The following is a 16,647-nucleotide window of genomic DNA, read 5'->3' as shown; positions in this document are numbered from 1 at the left end:
CCATCACTGCTCTAGAAGGTGGAAAACAGGAAACGGCTAGAGAAGAGACCAGTGTTGAGGAGGGAACCAAAGACAAATTGGATATTTAACAAACAGATTTAGAATAAAAATTTTCAAGGGATTAGAAAATTTTCAGTCTCTCTTTAAAGGACAGTTTAAGGCAGTGGTTCTCAACCTTCCTAATGCTGAGACCCTTTAATACAGTTCCTCATGTTGTGGTGACCCCCAATTTCATTGTTACAAATTGAACATAATTAAAGCATAGTGATTAATCACAAAAACAATATGTAATTATATATGTATTTTCCGATGGTCTTAGGCGACCCCTTGAAAGAGTCATTCAGCCCCCAAAGGGTTCGCGACCCACAGGTTGAGAACCGCTGGTTTAAGGGGTTGGGGAGAAGAACCTGGATCAGCTCTGAGAATCAACACAGCTGACACACAAAGAGGGAGAGCTCTTGGGATTTGAGGACTTTTCCTGGAAAGGACTTATCACTTTCTTTTGATAAAACCTAGAACAGAATCATTTTCACATGGTATCCTGGATAACAATATGAGGCTGAATGCCAACTACTAGGAAGTGGATCAAGTCAATACCCAAATGAAAACATCACTAAGTCATGCCCCTTGAACAACCTCCCCACAGATATAGATTGGAGATGGAAAGATTAGATGGATACAGGAAGTTATGGGACCATTACTCATCAAGAAATTGCATTTCTGCAATCTAGTCTAGAGATTTCAAGGCAAGGCAGTGTCTAAAATATTCTCTCTAAAATTATCAAATAATTTAGAGAGAACTGTAACACAGAAACTGAACATTGTGGGATATGTTACTGAGAGGCCAAAAGGAACAATTTTTTACCCCCTTTCCAAGCAAATCAGAGTTTCAATGAGCTTCCATTGTTGCAACAGCTCTCTCTCTCTCTCTCTCTCTCTCTCTCTCTCTCTCTCTCTCTCTCTCTCCAATAGCTCTTGAGAGTTCAGAATATTTCACTATGGTGATCTTTGTGCAGATTTTTTTTTTTTTAATATTTGAGGTAGTTACCCAGTGTAAATATTGTCGAGTTACTGGAATCTTGAATCTGCAGGGAGAGGTTTAAGATTCTGTACTCTGATCCTCCATTTCTTCCGAACTCTGAGACCCAGCTTCCTGTTCTGTGGTCCAAGGGCTTGAAGGAGGTCTTCTAGCTGCTATCTGGGGGTGAATATTCAAATACAGTAAAAAACAAGGAATTCTTGTGAAAGAAAAATGGAACTAGGAACATATGACTACGTGAGGAACAAAACGAAGGAATGTAGGTTCAGATATCATGGGGATCCTGCTAATGGTTGAAGAGCTGTGTACATTTCACCAGCAGAGAAATAAGGTGTTAGGATGTGTAGGACTTTCCCTCTCTGTAAGCTTTTCTTCTTTATTAAATACTTTTATTGATTTCAGAGATGAAGGAAGAGAGAGAGAGAGAAACACCAATGATGAGAGAGAATCATTGATCGGCTGCCTCCTGCACGCACCACACTGGGGATTGAGTCCAGCAACCTGGGCATGTGCCCCCACCGGAAATTGAACTGAGATTTCCTGGTTCATAGGTTCATGCTTAATCACTGAACCACGCTGGCCAGCCAGCCCTCTGTAAGCTTTTTATTCACCCCATATCACGCCACCACCCATGTTTCTCTGTGTCCATTGTAGGTTGATCAGAGAAAGAATGTGAAGATTTTTGCTGTCTTCATGAAGAAACCAATGCTGATTAAGATGTTAACAGTTTAAATGGTGCATTAGAGAAGCAGGAGTGGGTGTGATCAGCCTGAAATGGTTAAATTGTGAAACCATGCTAGGTGGGGTGTAATGCAGCAAACATGTTGCCCATACAGTGCAGAGGCCTTTGCTCTGTGCTTGTCCTCTGAAATGTTAATTAAGCCTGAGCTCTCAGCACAGCACCCCTGATACAGCCTTGAACTTTGGATTCTCAGGACCCGCCCACCCTCTTCTGGGTCGCCAGCCCCTTCAAAAAGCTGGCGGGGAGGGGCGCAAGGCCCTGACCCCGACGGTGGTGGGTTGCAGGGGCACAAGTCAGGGCTCATCAGTCTCACACATAAGGAGCAAACTGACTGCTTGGTTTCCCTTCCCAGCACCCTTCTGCAGGAGGACGCGGGTAATCTGCGCGGAAGCGGAGCGTGGGTGTAGAGATTGAGGGCCAGACCAGGAGAGGAGAGCGCCAGGTGGGCAGGGCCTTACAAGCTGCGTGCGCACACTCCCTGCCTCCTCCAAGCATCTGAACTCACGTGCGCCCTCCTCTCCTTGTGCACATAACACAGGAACTCAACCAAACATGCCCGTGGGCACATCCCTGCCTGCCTTTCTCAAGTACACATACACTCCTGCGTGCACACAACCTGCACGTGTTCACACACCCAGTCTCCCTTCCTCCTCCAAGTGCGCACACCTGCAGGTGGGCACACCGGTCCCCCTCCTCCATGTATGCACATAAACACTCGTGGCCACAAAATCAACCCTTTTTCTGCCCGTGTGCACACACTCCAGCAAGTACACCCATGTGCACCGGCACACAGCTGGCCCCTTTCCTCTCTGCGCACTTACACATGCGCACAGCCTCCCACTCTCATCCATGTGTGCATACTCATAGGTGCACACACACCCGTGTGCATACACTCTCATCCGTTTCCCATGTGCGCACAAGTGTACACACACGCTGCCCCCTGTGCGCACAAATGCACACGCAACCTGGGCCCCTGTCCGCCGTGTGCGCACAGGTGCACACATCCCCGGCCCCTGTCCTCCGTGTGCGCACACGTGCACACCGCACTGGCTCCTCTCCCCCGCGCGCGCAACGCCGCAGCCCGGCGCCAGTCCCTGGGTCTCCATCCCCGCTCGGCGCGCGCACACACGCGCACGCGCAGCCCATCCCCTCCGAGCCAAGCGCGGGCCGCCCGGCGGGAGGAGGAGGAGGAGGAGAAGGGCGCCGAAGGCGCGAAAACGCGCGCGCAGGCGCGCTGCGGGAGCCGGGCTGCCGCCCACGTCACCGCGCCGCGCACGTCACGCCGCCCGACGCCCGCTCGGCAGGGTGAGCCCCGCGCCCGGCGCCTTGCAGGGCAGGACCCCGGGCCGGAGTGCGCGCCGGGACCGCCCGCGTGTCCGTGACCGCGTGTCCGCGCCCGCGTGTCCGTTTCCGCGCCCTCGTGTCTGTCCCCGCGTATCCGCGCGCCGACCGTCAGCCAGGTGCGGCGGGCAGGGGGCCGGAGAGGGCCGGGGTCCCGGGAGGGGCGCGGACACGCGGGGCGCCCACAGGTCCCCGTCCCCCTTCCCCGCCGCGTGTGCGCGCCTCTCCGGGTTCTCCCGCCTCCTGCCCCCAGTCCTGGGCGCCGCCGTCGGGGGTTCCCAGGTGACCCGGCTGTGGGGTCGGGGTCCCGGGTTCCCCCCGGCAGGGCCTGCAGGTGGCCTTCTGGCGGAGCAGCAGCGCCGGCGCCTGCACCCGGCGGGGATTGGGGGTCGGCCTGGTCGCACAGGGTCTGGGGGTCCGGGGTGCGTGGGGGCGGCGCTGACCCCGACTTGGCCTGCCCGACTGCCGGTTCCGGCGCGCGGGAGGCGCTCGCGGCGAGGCGGCCGCGGCCTAGTGACAGGCCGGAGGCCGGACCCCGGAAGCCCACCTGTCAGAGTTACCGGCCGGCCGAGTGGGCGAGGGGATCGAGCCAGCGGGACCCGGGTGCTCCTTGGGGTGCGCTTTTGCGCAGGGACAGAGGGGCTGCTTCCAGGCGTTGGCAAGGGGTCCCCAGCTGCGCCCTGGGTGCGCGGGCGCAGGCTGGGTCCCAGGCCCGACCGGGTGCCGTGCTGGAGTCTTTGTGTGGGCTTCGGGGTGGACCGGGGTCTGCAGGGAGCGGGACTGGGCATCCTGGTGTTGGATGCATTTTCGTTCATTTAGATGACTTTCTAAAATCCCAGGTGTGGGGTTTTTTTTTGTTGTTTTTTTTTCCAGCTGCGCTTTGAGGATGGAGTGTGGGTTTAGAAAGGAAAGTGCCTGCTACCTGCAGAGGCAGTCAGGATGGTTGGTGCTGGTACTGGGGAAAATGTTGATATTTTATTAACTTCTTTTCTCATTCTTACTTATTTCTGTTTTTCCTTCCTTCAGAAAAATCATTTTTCTTCTCTGGAGGGTGAACATTTATAGCATTGATTTCACGGATCTGATAACATGGCAAAAGATGTAAGTATATTTGCTTGGTTTTACAGACAGATATTTGCCTCCATTCTTTGTAGTTTTCCCACTTTATTTTAGAATGACAACACAAACTGCAGTGCTGTTTATTACCAGACTTTTAAAGGAAATAATACGGGATAAAAGTGAAAGAGATGAAATAACTCTCATAGCTTTTTATAGAGATGTGTGTGATTTGCTTCTACCCCTGGGTTTTGCAGCCTTGGCACCAATGACAGATGTTGCATGAGGCTAAAATGATATCATCTGACTTTTCCTTCATCTTCTCAGACTATATTAACTTAGAAATTTGAATATCTTTGTTGAAGGCCACCCTGAATTCAGTGAGATGGAGGGCTGGGACCGGGGGGGACTGGTTGTGTGCAGAATGCCCCTGTGTACCTGCTTTGTGGAGAGTGCAGGAAGTTAATTCAGCTTTGATCAACAAAGTACTCCTGCCGTTTAAAACCCACCCTGTTTTGGCCACATTTTTTCCTCAGAAAAATGGAATTTGGTGATTAATGAAATGTAAAAAATTTGCTTTGTATTTGTCATGAAACAATAGAATATATTGAATGATTTTTTTTTAACTTGTTCCAAGAAATTGGCCTTAGGTCTAAAAACATAGTCTGTTTTATTGGTTCTGTAGTTCTTACTGCACTTTGTAATATAGTCAGTTAAAGTCACTGAAGCCCCAGTTCTATCCTTCAGTGTTTCTTAGAATGCATTGTCCTGTAAACATCAGTGAGAAGAGGCTGTTTGTTTATTTACTGATTTATTGCACAGAGGTGGAACTGCAGCTCAGGTGCACTACATCTACCTGAAACACAGCGAGAGGAAGTCAAAATGTGTCCAGATCTGTGGAACCAATAATAGGCATTATGTCTTTTCGTCATTTCAGAGGTTTTAATAGTCTCTGAGAAGTCTGCCCGAGAGCGCCCCATGCTCTCACCGACTGGGCGTGCTCTCACCCTTGGCTCCTGTCTTCCAGCGCTGGGTTTGATTTGGTGGAGAGTGTGTATGAACACACAGTTGCATCCTGGGTGCTGTGTTTTAAGTTGAAGTCGTAATCCGTATATCACGTTAGCTTGATTTTTATCATCTCTAATTGCATTTGCCCATGTATTCCCCAGAGAGGCAAGAGAGGTTAGTGTGTGCCCAGGAGCAGGTTAATGTGGCATCTTGCAGAGGGAGCTGCTGGACCCCAGTGCCTCTGTAAGAGTGCGTGCAATTCTGGGGTTGTGTGCTTCAGGGAGCCCAGTTTATCTGTTCTTTTTTATTAACGACTAGAGGAGAGGGGAGACTCTCTTTGACGCCTCGTTGGCCTCTGGAGGATGTAAAGAGACAGTCACGGCCCCTGCCATCTGGGTGCAGGGAGAAAGGCTCGTCAACAGCCTTTTCTGACGTTCACTTTCTTTTGGAGAAGCAGCCCTTGGGAAGCGAGGGGCAGCTGAGGGCTGTCTGGGTTGTGGGGTGGTTCTCCTGGAGCTGATGTTTGGTCCTGGGCACTCTGATGATAATGGGGTATGTAGTTCAGGCTGAGAAACAGCGAGGGGAGAAACAGGGGAAGTGGCCTTCCCTGTCCTGAGAGCTGGGTGATGTCAGGCGTGGCTGCAGCCAGGTTCCACCTGGGCTGCTGGACCAAGCTGGAAATGGAGACTGTGGTCAAGTAAGGGCATTTACTTTTCTTTGGCCTTTTCTCTAGTTAACCTTTTTTTTTTTTTAAGTAGGCGGGTGGCATTTGAGTTTGGAAAGATGACTTTGGCAGCCGTGTTGCAGGGGAGAGGAGAAGTAGTTAATTTAATTAAGCAGTGGTGTTTCAGTTTTTCCTTAGGTGTAAGATCAAAATCCCAGGTGGGAGCCGAGCCTTTCAGGTTGAAGCGGGTGGGCTAGAACCCCAGGTTTGCAGAGCTCTGGGGGCTCCATGGGAGGCTGTTGGGGCCCAGGGAGACTTGAGGGGTCAGTCTGTCAGATTTTGGTGAGGAGGATGAGGAAAAACGGTGTGGCAGCTTCCTATGTCCAGTGGAGGTCCAGGGCGACCTGCAGGTCTTCGGGATGTAGCCAGGGAAATGGCTGGGCAGGAGTGAGCCCATTGACTGGACGTGAAGGGCTTGGCTGGCAGGGCCTGCAGAGGGGCAGCATGACTGTCCTGACAGGTGAGCTGCACTACACGAGGCCCGTGGGGGGTGGTCTGGGCATGGACGACTGTTGCAGGTTAACCTGCTGAACAGTGTCTTTGGTCTAAGGGGCCCGATGCCAGCTGGTCTTCTGGAAAGACTTGGAGCTTTTCTCCTGTCCTGTTGTAGATGCACCTCAGATTAGACTTGTATACGAGCCTGGCCCACTGGTTCCTGTGGGTATTTCATCTGCCTCAGTTCTTGGTGTGTGGGCTAGAGGTGGAGACACCCGAAGTAATGGTCACCTGTGCTCCTCGGTTCACGCATCCATTGTTGCCATTGTGGAGTGCCTGTGTCCAACAGTGAGCTTCTCACCAGGCTTGCAGTTGGTGGGATACAGCCAAGTGGCGGGCCAGGTGTTGGGGGCCTCTCAGGAAAGCAGTGCCGTTTTCACTGAAATCAGAGGATGAGGAAGAGAGCTAAGGTGGTGTGTGGGGATCAGGGAAGAGCATGGAAGTGGGGCTCCCATATTGTACTCTGGCACCAACTGTAAACCCTATGTCTTCTGTTTCAAGAACACAGATTAAATACTTGTGTATTTTTAAAAAAGATATTTAGACAAAACACTGCAATTCCTTTGTTTAGAAAACCCCCACATTTCTCAGAAATATCGGGAAATGAGCCTGATTCCTTGGTGATAAGTAGTTAACATTTCATTTCAAGAGTGTGTCTCTTCAGCGGGAGGTGTGCTAGGATGTGTGTTTAAAATGGCAGGGGTGAGTGGGCTGCCGCTAGGCGTCCTCACGGTGAGTCCCTGTCTGTCCTCCTGCTTCTCTGGTTTTACTCTGGTCAGACAGAGGAGGGAGATGGTGCTGGGGAGGTGTGGCGAGAGGGTGGAAGAAGCCCAGGCTGCTCGAGGACCCGAGATGCCCCCTCCTGCCAGTCTCAGTGAAGCCAGCCAGCCTGGCCTGAGAAGCAAAGATGAGAGCAGGCCACAGGCCATCTGAGCCTTCACTCTTGCCTTCAACATTCGCTTATTTGAATTAAGTTAATATGTGCTTGAGGTGAAGAATTCCGATAGTAAAGTTCAAATTCACTATTCATACGCGGTGTGGAGGAGGAGGAATCAGAGAAGGGAAGATGCAGCAGCGTGGACACACTTTGTGGAAGTTACAAAGGCCCCAAGTGTGGCCGCTCAAAATTGACCACTAACAACAATTTTGGGGGTTAGGTCCAGAAATTTAATGTAAGAGAAATATTGGCTGCTATTGGTATTTGGGGCAAGAATTTCCTTGCTGAGGGGACTGGCCTACACAGTGACAGTGGTCCCTTCCCCAGGCCTGAGACGCCCGAGGGCCACTTCTCCTTGTATTTGCCAACATCCTGGTGGGGGCTAGTGCAGCCTGGAAAAGAATACTGATTGGTCATTAGACTTCTCTGGGGTCTTCCATCATTGCCTTCACAGGATCCCGTGGCTGTGTGTGTGTGTGTGTGTGTGTGTGTGTGTGTGTATGTATGTGTTTTGGGACTCACTGGCCGCATGCAGGCTGTCCCTTGTTCTCACACCTGGAGCCCAGGGACCATCCTTAGATGTGCATCTTGGAATGTTTTTTCTCAGTTCCTGTAGAGAGAATCATGGCAGGTCAAAGGACATGGCAGCATGCATTTCAGTCACTGCCCTGGAACTGCATGGACCTGTGTCCCCGCAGCCATGGGCCTGTTCTCTCCATCATGGGGTCTTGTCACCCTCATAGGTGAAAAATGTAGTTTATTGTTTATTGATTTATAAAATTAGGTGTCTGTGAATTTTATTTTGTGCCAACCACAGTTCCCATGAGCACAGGTCATGATTGGGAAGGTTTGCCTTGTTGAGAGTGCAATTATATTTTCAGCACTGAGGAAAGCTTCTAAGGCAACAGTCAACTTTAAAGGAAATATAAACGTCATAATGGTTAGATCTTCGTATTAAAGGTTGTAATTGTGTGAAGTAGAAAGTGGATGGCATCTGACATGACTGTTCGTGTGTGGGCACCTGTGTGTGTCCTTGCCTGGGCTGCGCCCCTTCCCCACCATCTTTTTCCAATCTGTAGGTCCCCACGAGCAGTTCGATGCTATTACTATTTGGAAAACTGTAGATAAAAGATAAAGGACCTGCATAGCGGCCGTAGTTCTTTTAGAACTGGAGCTAGAAGAGTCAGTGGGTGAGGGAGTGTGGCCCAGAGTGTGGTTCAAGTTCTTTCTCAAGGTCACAGGCAGAGCCTGTGTCCCCAGCTTCCAGTTTCAGAAGTTCCTCATGGCCCCGGGAAGGAGGAGGAGAAGGAACAGTGTCACCTCCATCCCCACTGGAAAGATCGCATTTGCATCCTTGTCCAGTATCACGAAGGTTTGTAAAGAGCAGAGAGCTAGATAGTTGATTTTTTAAATTATAAGGGTGCTTTTGCCAAGAGATGTTGAGTGGCAGGTTCCGACTGTGGTGGGTATTCCTGGGCCCACCCCTCCACATTGCAGGTGTGAGAGCAGAGGGAAGCCTGGTGTGCCCGGTGAGTCCTGACCCAGACCCCAGGCCACTAGCCCTGAGCACTTGGCCAGAGGCCCTCCTGAGGGAGGAAGACACCGCAGATGCCAGCATGATCTTAAGGTGGGGACCGGACTGGGACAGCCCCTGGCCGGGAGGGTGGCCATGTAGGTTTTTATTCACAGTCCATGGGCCTCAGTTTTTTTTTTTTGTTTTTTTGTTTTTTTTTGTTTTTTTAATATATTTTTATTGATTCCAGAGAAGAAGGGAGAGGTAGAGAGAGATAGAAACATCAATGATGAGAATCATTGATTGGCTGCCTCTTGCATGCCCCCTACTGGGGATGTAGCCCAAAACCTGGGCATGTGTCCTTGACCGGAATCAAATCAAACCCTCGACCCTTCAGTCCACAGGCTGACTCCTTATCCACTGAGCCAAACCAGCTAGAGTGATGGGCCTCAGTTTGAAAGCTGCTCTGTGAGTCCTCTTGTGTTCCGGAAAAAAAAAATCCCTAAGTTGTATTATTGAGAGCTGGAGACCAAAGAAAAAGGCATCCTATGGAAGCTTTAGAGGGATGCTATAATGAGGCCTGGTTTAATACCAATAGGAGACTAATGAGCTAATCTAAAAATACATGTCCTGAGTATCGTTTTGCAGACCTAGACCTCGGTGATGAAATTCAGGGCTGAAGAAATAAACCTGGCATGGCAATAACCTGCTGTTTCCGCCCGTCTTTGATGCAGTGAGTTCTGGGAATGGACACTAATTCAGTCATTTAGTACCGCCTTTTCTTTTGCCTGCCCTCATAAAGAAACAGCTTCACATTGGAGATTAAGAGGGTGGTACATTTAGCCCGAGTCACTCAGGTTTAAATAGAGGAGAAATCCATGATGGTGTGCTTGTTTTTGCAACAGGGTTTTCATGTTTTAGAGTTAATTTTTCTCTACGTGGAATGAAAATGGAGAACTCTGAGATGGTATCAAACAGCAGAAAGATAGAGCTTAATTAAAAGTGTTGCCCCGAAACATCTTGCTTAAAAGAGGTATTATACAAACACCTGGTATAAAACTCAAAAGATTAAAGGGGTATCTTTTTCCCTTGTATAATCAGCTTTTTTTTTTTTTAGCTTTGTCCTTCTGTGTAAAAAAAAAAAAATTATCTTCAGAGTTGGTTGTGAAACAATTAGGAAATTCTCCTGTGGTATTGATGCATAGCCTCACTTGCTGTGTAACTTCTTAGACGATGTTTTCCTCACATCATAGCCTTTTCAAAGAGGTCTTCTCTCTTGGTATTTAATAAATTAATAATTATTTTTCAGTTAGGACAATTAGGAAATTCTCATTTGTCTTTGACACCTGGCTTCTCTTGCCTGCGTTTTCATACGGTTTAGGAGGGACTGGATTTCTAGGAAAGAGCGGCCAGGAATGGGTCAGAGGTGGCCCATGGCCTGCGCCTCTCATGACCCTGTGGATCCTTGCTGAGGGCAGAAGACCTCTGGGATGTACGTCATCTGGGATGTGGGGTGTTGGCCTTGGCTGACCCTCAGGCACCTCCTAACTCAAATGATTACCATTATTAGGGTATCGGCCACAAATAGTATGGCTGCTGTGTCTGCGTGGCACCTGGCCTGGAAAGGAGTCGGCCGTCAGTACATCCCTGCTGACTGCCTGCGACTCCTGCAGACCCGGCTCTGCGTGAGGACTGGTATTGGAGGCTGACTAGCTTTTCAGTTGTTGCAGCTTACGGGTGCCCTTCAGATCTGCCACAGGTGACTTGGAACCTCCGGAGTGAAGAGTTGTGTTCACCTCTTCTTGTCAGGGTCTGTTGTTTGAGCTTAGGACCGTGTTCATCAACATCAGTTTTTGCACGATCCCGTTTTAAAGGGAATGCTTGTTTGATGGGATGAATGAAACTGCTTTGCATTCTCAGGTTCTAAAATGCAGCATCTCTTAACACACATGCTTGAACTGTGCACCCTGGTGTCCCTTACATAACATCACATCCCCAAAGGTCTAAGAAAAGGAGACAGTGACTATCTCCGCTAGGCAAGAGCCCAGATGGTCATTGCCTGTAAGCCGGAAAACCAGGCAGTTTCCAGAGCTCGATGTCTCCACAGCCCCCCAGCTCAGCTCTGTCCTGTGCCTCCCCTGCCCAGGTAACAGGTGACAGGTGTGCTGGCCTCCTTCATGGTTCATTCTGCAGAGGAACTCGTCATTCCCAGGTTGTGTGTGGCAGCTCAGCATAGACCGTGAGTTTTGTTTTTAATGAATGACAGTCCTGTCACACCAACCAGCTTTTTTGTCACAATCATTGGAATGTACATTTAGCAGAATTTCCATGAGTAGAGAGTTTGAGGTACTGAAAAAGTTCAAGTAATATTTCTTCTGTTACAAAAGTAATGTTAATTGTACAAAACTTAGAGAGTTCCGGAAAGTAAAAAGAAGAAAAAAATATCATCAGCCAGTATCTGAGATGAATTGTTGGTATTTTATAGTATGTTCCTGTTGGATTTTTATTTAGTCATATTTAATAAAGGCATGTTTTACAAAGATGTAAATGTACTGTACTATTTAATCTTCCTTTTCTCTTTTTTAAAAAAAATATATTTTATTGATTTTTTTTACAGAGAGGAAGGGAGAGGGCTAGAAGAGTTAGAAACATCGATGAGAGAGAAGCATTGATCAGCTGCCTCCTGCACACCCCCTACTGGGGATGTGCCCATAACCAAGGTACATGCCCTTGACCAGAATCGAACCTGGGACCCTTCAGTCCACAGGCCGACGCTCTATCCACTGAGCCAAACTGGTCAGGGCCCTTTTCTCTTTAATGTATTGTCAGTATTTCCCCAAGTCAGTCACTTTTTTTTAACCACGTTATTTTTAGCAGCTATACGTTTATTTGACACGTCGGGAAATTATAGGTGGTCAGTTCTTGAAAAAGTGAGTTAAAATGGGAAATGATAAAAATGATGCATACCGCCCTAACTGGTTTGGCTCAGTGGATAGAGCGTCACCCTGTGCGGACTGAAGGGTCCCAGGTTCGATTCTGGTCAAGGGCACATGCCAGGGTTGCGGGCTCGATCCCCAGTAGGGGCCATGCAAGAGGCAGCCAATCAATGATTCTCTCTCTCATCATTGATGTTTCTATCTCTCTCTCCCTCTCCCTTCCTCTCTGAAGTCAATAAAAATATATATTTAAAAAATGATGCATACCTTTACACATCGTTTTAAATTCAAACGTGTGTATCCACTCCCTCCCCACTCCTTTGTCTATAGAGTGAAAGTCCTTTCTAGGTGATGGGTCCACTGTTGCTGAGTCTTCTATATAAACCGTACTCATAATATCCAGTTCTGATTTCTGTAAAATGGATGGAGAACATAAAAGACATTTAAAGACACTGATGCAACCTTCTAGATTGTTTGCCATTTTCCCCAGACTTCCCCCCCCCCCCCACTTTTTCCTTTATTTATTGGGGTTATGCTGGTTAACAAAATTATACAGGTTTCAGGTGCACAGTTCCACAACATATTATCTGTATACTGTATTGAGTTCATCACTCCAAGTCAAGTCTCTGCCCATCACCTTTATTCCCCCTTTATCCTCCTCCACCTCCCCTACCCCCATCCCTTCAGCAATCACCACACTGTTGTCTGTGTCCATGAGTTTTTTCTCTTTTTTCTTTTTTGCAGCGTCCCCCAACCCAGCCCCCACCCCCCGCCCCCTCTGCCTGAGAGCTGTCAACCTAGCCTGCTCTCTATGAGTCTGCTCTATTTTGCTTGTTAGATCATTTTATTCATTAGTTTACACATATGCGTGAAATCATATGATGTTAGCTTTCTCTGGCTGGCTTATGTCACTTAGTATAATGTTCTCCAGATCCATCCACGAATTGTGCGCTCTGGTGTCCCCTTATGGAACATCGCAAAGGGCAAGATTTCCTTTTTTATTGCTGAGTAGTAAGTATTCCATTGTGTAAATGGACCACAGCTGTTTTATCCTCTTACTACTGACCGACACTTGGGCTGCTTCCAAATCTTGGCTATTGTAAATAACACTGCAGTGAACATAGGGTGCATATATTCTTTCGAATTAGTGTTTTGGGTTTCTTTGGATATCTTCCCAGAAGTGGAATTGCTGGGGCATAGGCAGCTCCATTTTTAATTAAAAAGAAATATTTTTATTGGTTTCAGAGAGGAAGGGAGAGGGAGAGAGAGAAACATCAATGATGAGAATCATTGATTGCTGCCTGCTACATGCCCCCTACTGGGGATTGAGGCTGTAATCCGGGCATGTGCCCTGACTTGGAATCGAACCGTGACCTTCTGGTTCATAGGTCACCGCTCAACCACTGTGCAACACCGGCCGGGCTCCATTTTTAATTTTTTGTGGTAACTTCATACTGCTTTCCACAGTGGCTGTACCAATCTGCCTTCCCGCCAACAATGCACAGGAGTTCCCTTTTCTCCACATTCTTGCCAACACTTACTTGTTTGCCCCAGGCTTTTAATAACATACGAGGGGCATAAAGAGATTTTTTAGAAATGAGCGCATCTGAGTGTTGGATAGCACGCTGCTGAACTTTTTGGAGCACAGATGTGTGGGTCACCTGAGAGTCCTGAAAGAAATCAGTATTTTATAAGAGAGTGGAGAATATCAAGTAATTTGACAACCCTTACTCCATGCTGATGTACCTTAATTCCTCAGTTCCCAATGTTGGGGATGCCAGTGGTCTCCAGTTAAATCTCAAATTTGCCCAGATCCATGATGATATCTTAGGATAAATTCTTGGAAGTGTAATTCTGTGTGGATGTTTATGGCCGTGCCTGGATAGGCATGAGTGTGCATGGGTGGATGTGGGTGTGTGAGGACGTGTGTGATGCAGCACGTATATGCACTGTATCTTTGAGAGATTATCAGATTACTTTCCAAAATTATTGTACCAGTTTTTACTTCCATCAGATTGTAGGCGAGAGCCCATTTTAACATTCTCTTTTCAACATTGAATTCGATGAGGTGATAATTTAAAAACCCACAGGCTTGCTTCATTGGATAGGTGAAATATTAAATGGCATTTTGTTTTAGCTTGCATTTTTTTATTTAGAAGTTGAATATTTTCCTTTTAAAACAGTGTTTCACTGTGAATGGATGAACATACCCTCTGCTCATTTTCTTTATTCGGGTGTTTATTTCATGTGTATTTGCATCCACTCTTTTTTTTTTAATATATTTTATTGATTTTTTTTTTTTTTTTTTTTTTTATAGAGAGGAAAGGAGAGGGATAGAGAGCTAGAAACATCGATGAGAGAGAAACATTGATCAGCTGCCTCCTGCACACTCCCCACTGGGGATGTGCCCGCAACCAAGGCACATGCCCCTGACCGGAATCAAACCCGGGACCCTTGAGTCCGCAGGCTGATGCTCTATCCACTGAGCCAAACCAGTTAGGGCTGCATCTACTCTTTATGTATTAAGGATATTAAAGTTTTGTTTTTCATTTCATAGCAAAATGTTAACAATTGTTTGCTTTTGTCATTCAGCGAGAGTCATAAGTATAAAATCACCTCACTATAAGCCTTGGATTTTAACATTAAATACAGATAGTATTTAGGTAATTTTAATGTTTTTCTTCACTTGAGTGATTAGTATATATTTTTGTTCATCATTATTCAGTGTAATCATCAAAACTCTGACGCTCGAGTTCACAGTAGCAGTGTGCATTCTTGTAGCTTCTTGGGTAAATGATTACAGTGCAGCCTAAGTATAGCCCATCAGATCTTTTTAGCTGTTGCATAATATCTTACTTCCTTTGTTTAAAAGTATTAATGACTTGGAGTACCTACTGTGGGTCTTATTTTTCTGTTGGTTCATTTGCTTTTCAGAAAAATCAGGGTTTGAGTGAAAATATCTTATGCCACCTATATTGATAGATCCTAAATCCTGTTTTGCAGAGAAGGGAAGTGGGATGAGGAGGGAGATATGTATGTGAGAGTTCAACCTCTAACTTTGTCTCATAGCTGAGTTTGGGGGGGTCAGTTAAAAAGCCACACTTACCTTTGACCTGGTGAACTTTTAGATTAATCCAGATAAAGACGTTATTTATTTTTTGAAGTTATTATAACTTTAGCAGTTCTTTTGAAAAATCTGTTTTTTAAATTTAGATACCTTGTTTGAAATGATGTGCAGCATAAAAGATAAAGATTTGCCTTAATGTTATCCAAATAGGTAGCCTGTGAGTTAAGATGGCTATGGAATAGTTGGGTGTTTCATTCTCTTTTTATGATGCCTTGAGGTGCCCCTCCCCCAAGACACACACACACACACACACACACACACACACACACACACAGCCACACAGCTTGGGTAGGAGGGAAGTCACAACATTGAACAATCTCATGGGGTTTTGTAACTCTGGAGAAATCCTGTCTGTAGACTTAGGTGTTGCAGAGCATTTCCAGGCCGGAAGTGGGGACTGTAGAGACGCCTTCCCCCCACGGATGTAACCCCTTCTTTTTCCTAACAAACTGTAAAGTGGCTCCTATGGGAGCTGCACGACCAGGTCTGACTTTGGGGATGGAAAGGATAGGAGCTGGTTAGTGTGGAGGTGGGTTTCTGTGATGACTGTAGGCCCGACCTCTTGTGCAACGATGGTGGCCCTGTCCGCCCCACCTCATAGGCCTTTGTCGGAGTGAGGTCTGGACAGGTGTGGACCATGGTCCTAGAGACCCTGCCTCCCCCTGGGAAGGGAAAGGGCCCATGGTGGCGGTGTACTGTTCTTGTCACAGTTGTTCGTCCCCTGCCATCTACCCACCCAGACCCCGCGCAGCCTTCAGACCCTGGACCCTGCAGGCTTCCGGGGCCTTCCGTGGGGGTTGTGGAGGAGCACTGGTCCTTGTGCAAACTCCCGGCCTTGGATGACTTTGTTTTTGTTAAAAAGAGAGTTAGGTTTGTTGTAAAAGGGGAAAAAGTATGCTGCAATAAAATTTCCAGTGGAGAAGTCAGATTAGTGTATTGTTACTTTTAAAATTAGCTAATAAAATCAATATATTAGAGGAGCAGAAGATGTCTCTACGCCCTGTTGTGTTACCCTCAGGAGAAACCCCAGGCCTCGGTGCCGAGTGCACGCGGAGCCGCAGGGCCGTGGGTGTTCTCCTGGAAACGATTTCTGCGTGAGGACCAAGGCAGTGGTTTCGAGTGGACCGACGCTGCCTGCTTCTGAGTCCCAGCTCTGCCGCTTCCGGTGCTGTGACCTCAGGCTGAAACTTCTCCAGGGCTTGGCGACTCGTCTATAAAATGAGGTAACAGGCATACTCTTCTCTCAGGGAAGCAAAGATTAAAGGACCAGATGCATCACGTGCTCGGCCTGGCCCCGGCAACTCTTAGATGGGTTCTGAAGAATAAAACGTGAGGCTTTGAAGAAATTTGAGTTCGTCACAGGCCTGGGCCTCTGACACATGCTTCTTGGCCCTGAGTAGTTGGTCTGATCAGAGCTCTGGGGGTAGACCTCATTCCGAGTGTGATCGGGGTGGGGTGGGGTCGGCTCCTTGTGAGGACCTGAACTCAGGAGTGAAGTAGGCAGGCCATCAGAGGTGGGGTTCAGTGAGTCACAGGCTGCCAGAGACGAGGTGTGGGGGACCCACAGGCCATGAAGAGGACGCTGGCTCACCACTGAGTGCTCGGGACCACGTGGCCTGTTTTGGCCCTGTTCCCTGCCTCTACTGCAGTCTTTCTGTAGGCAGACATCTGCCCATCCCACCTGCAGCTTGCCGTGGCTAGAATTCAGAGGAATCCTGTAGGTGGTGGG

General features: G+C 47.9%; 1 protein-coding gene across 3 annotated transcripts in view; it reads left to right on the top strand.

The window, feature by feature from the left end:
* The first annotated feature begins 3,048 nt into the window (after positions 1-3,048).
* TFDP1 (transcription factor Dp-1) overlaps positions 3,049-16,647 on the top strand; it is a 50,081-nt gene continuing 36,482 nt past the window's right edge. Inside the window, exons 1-2 of one of the 3 annotated variants that reach the window (XM_081085059.1) lie at positions 3,049-3,241; positions 4,149-4,223. In XM_081085059.1, the coding sequence (XP_080941185.1) occupies positions 4,212-4,223 (12 nt within the window). In that variant the 5' untranslated portion in view covers positions 3,049-3,241; positions 4,149-4,211. Of the gene's footprint in view, positions 3,242-4,148; positions 4,224-16,647 lie in introns of those variants that run through there. The other 2 variants (XM_081085060.1, XR_013995613.1) reach the window with 2 other exon arrangements.

This window comes from Myotis nattereri (genome assembly GCF_964212035.1).
Source record: "Myotis nattereri genome assembly, chromosome: 2".
In the NCBI taxonomy this organism is placed as follows: Eukaryota; Metazoa; Chordata; class Mammalia; order Chiroptera; family Vespertilionidae; genus Myotis; species Myotis nattereri.
Note: the sequence above shows the minus strand (reverse complement) of the source record. Positions and strands in the feature narration are given on the sequence as shown.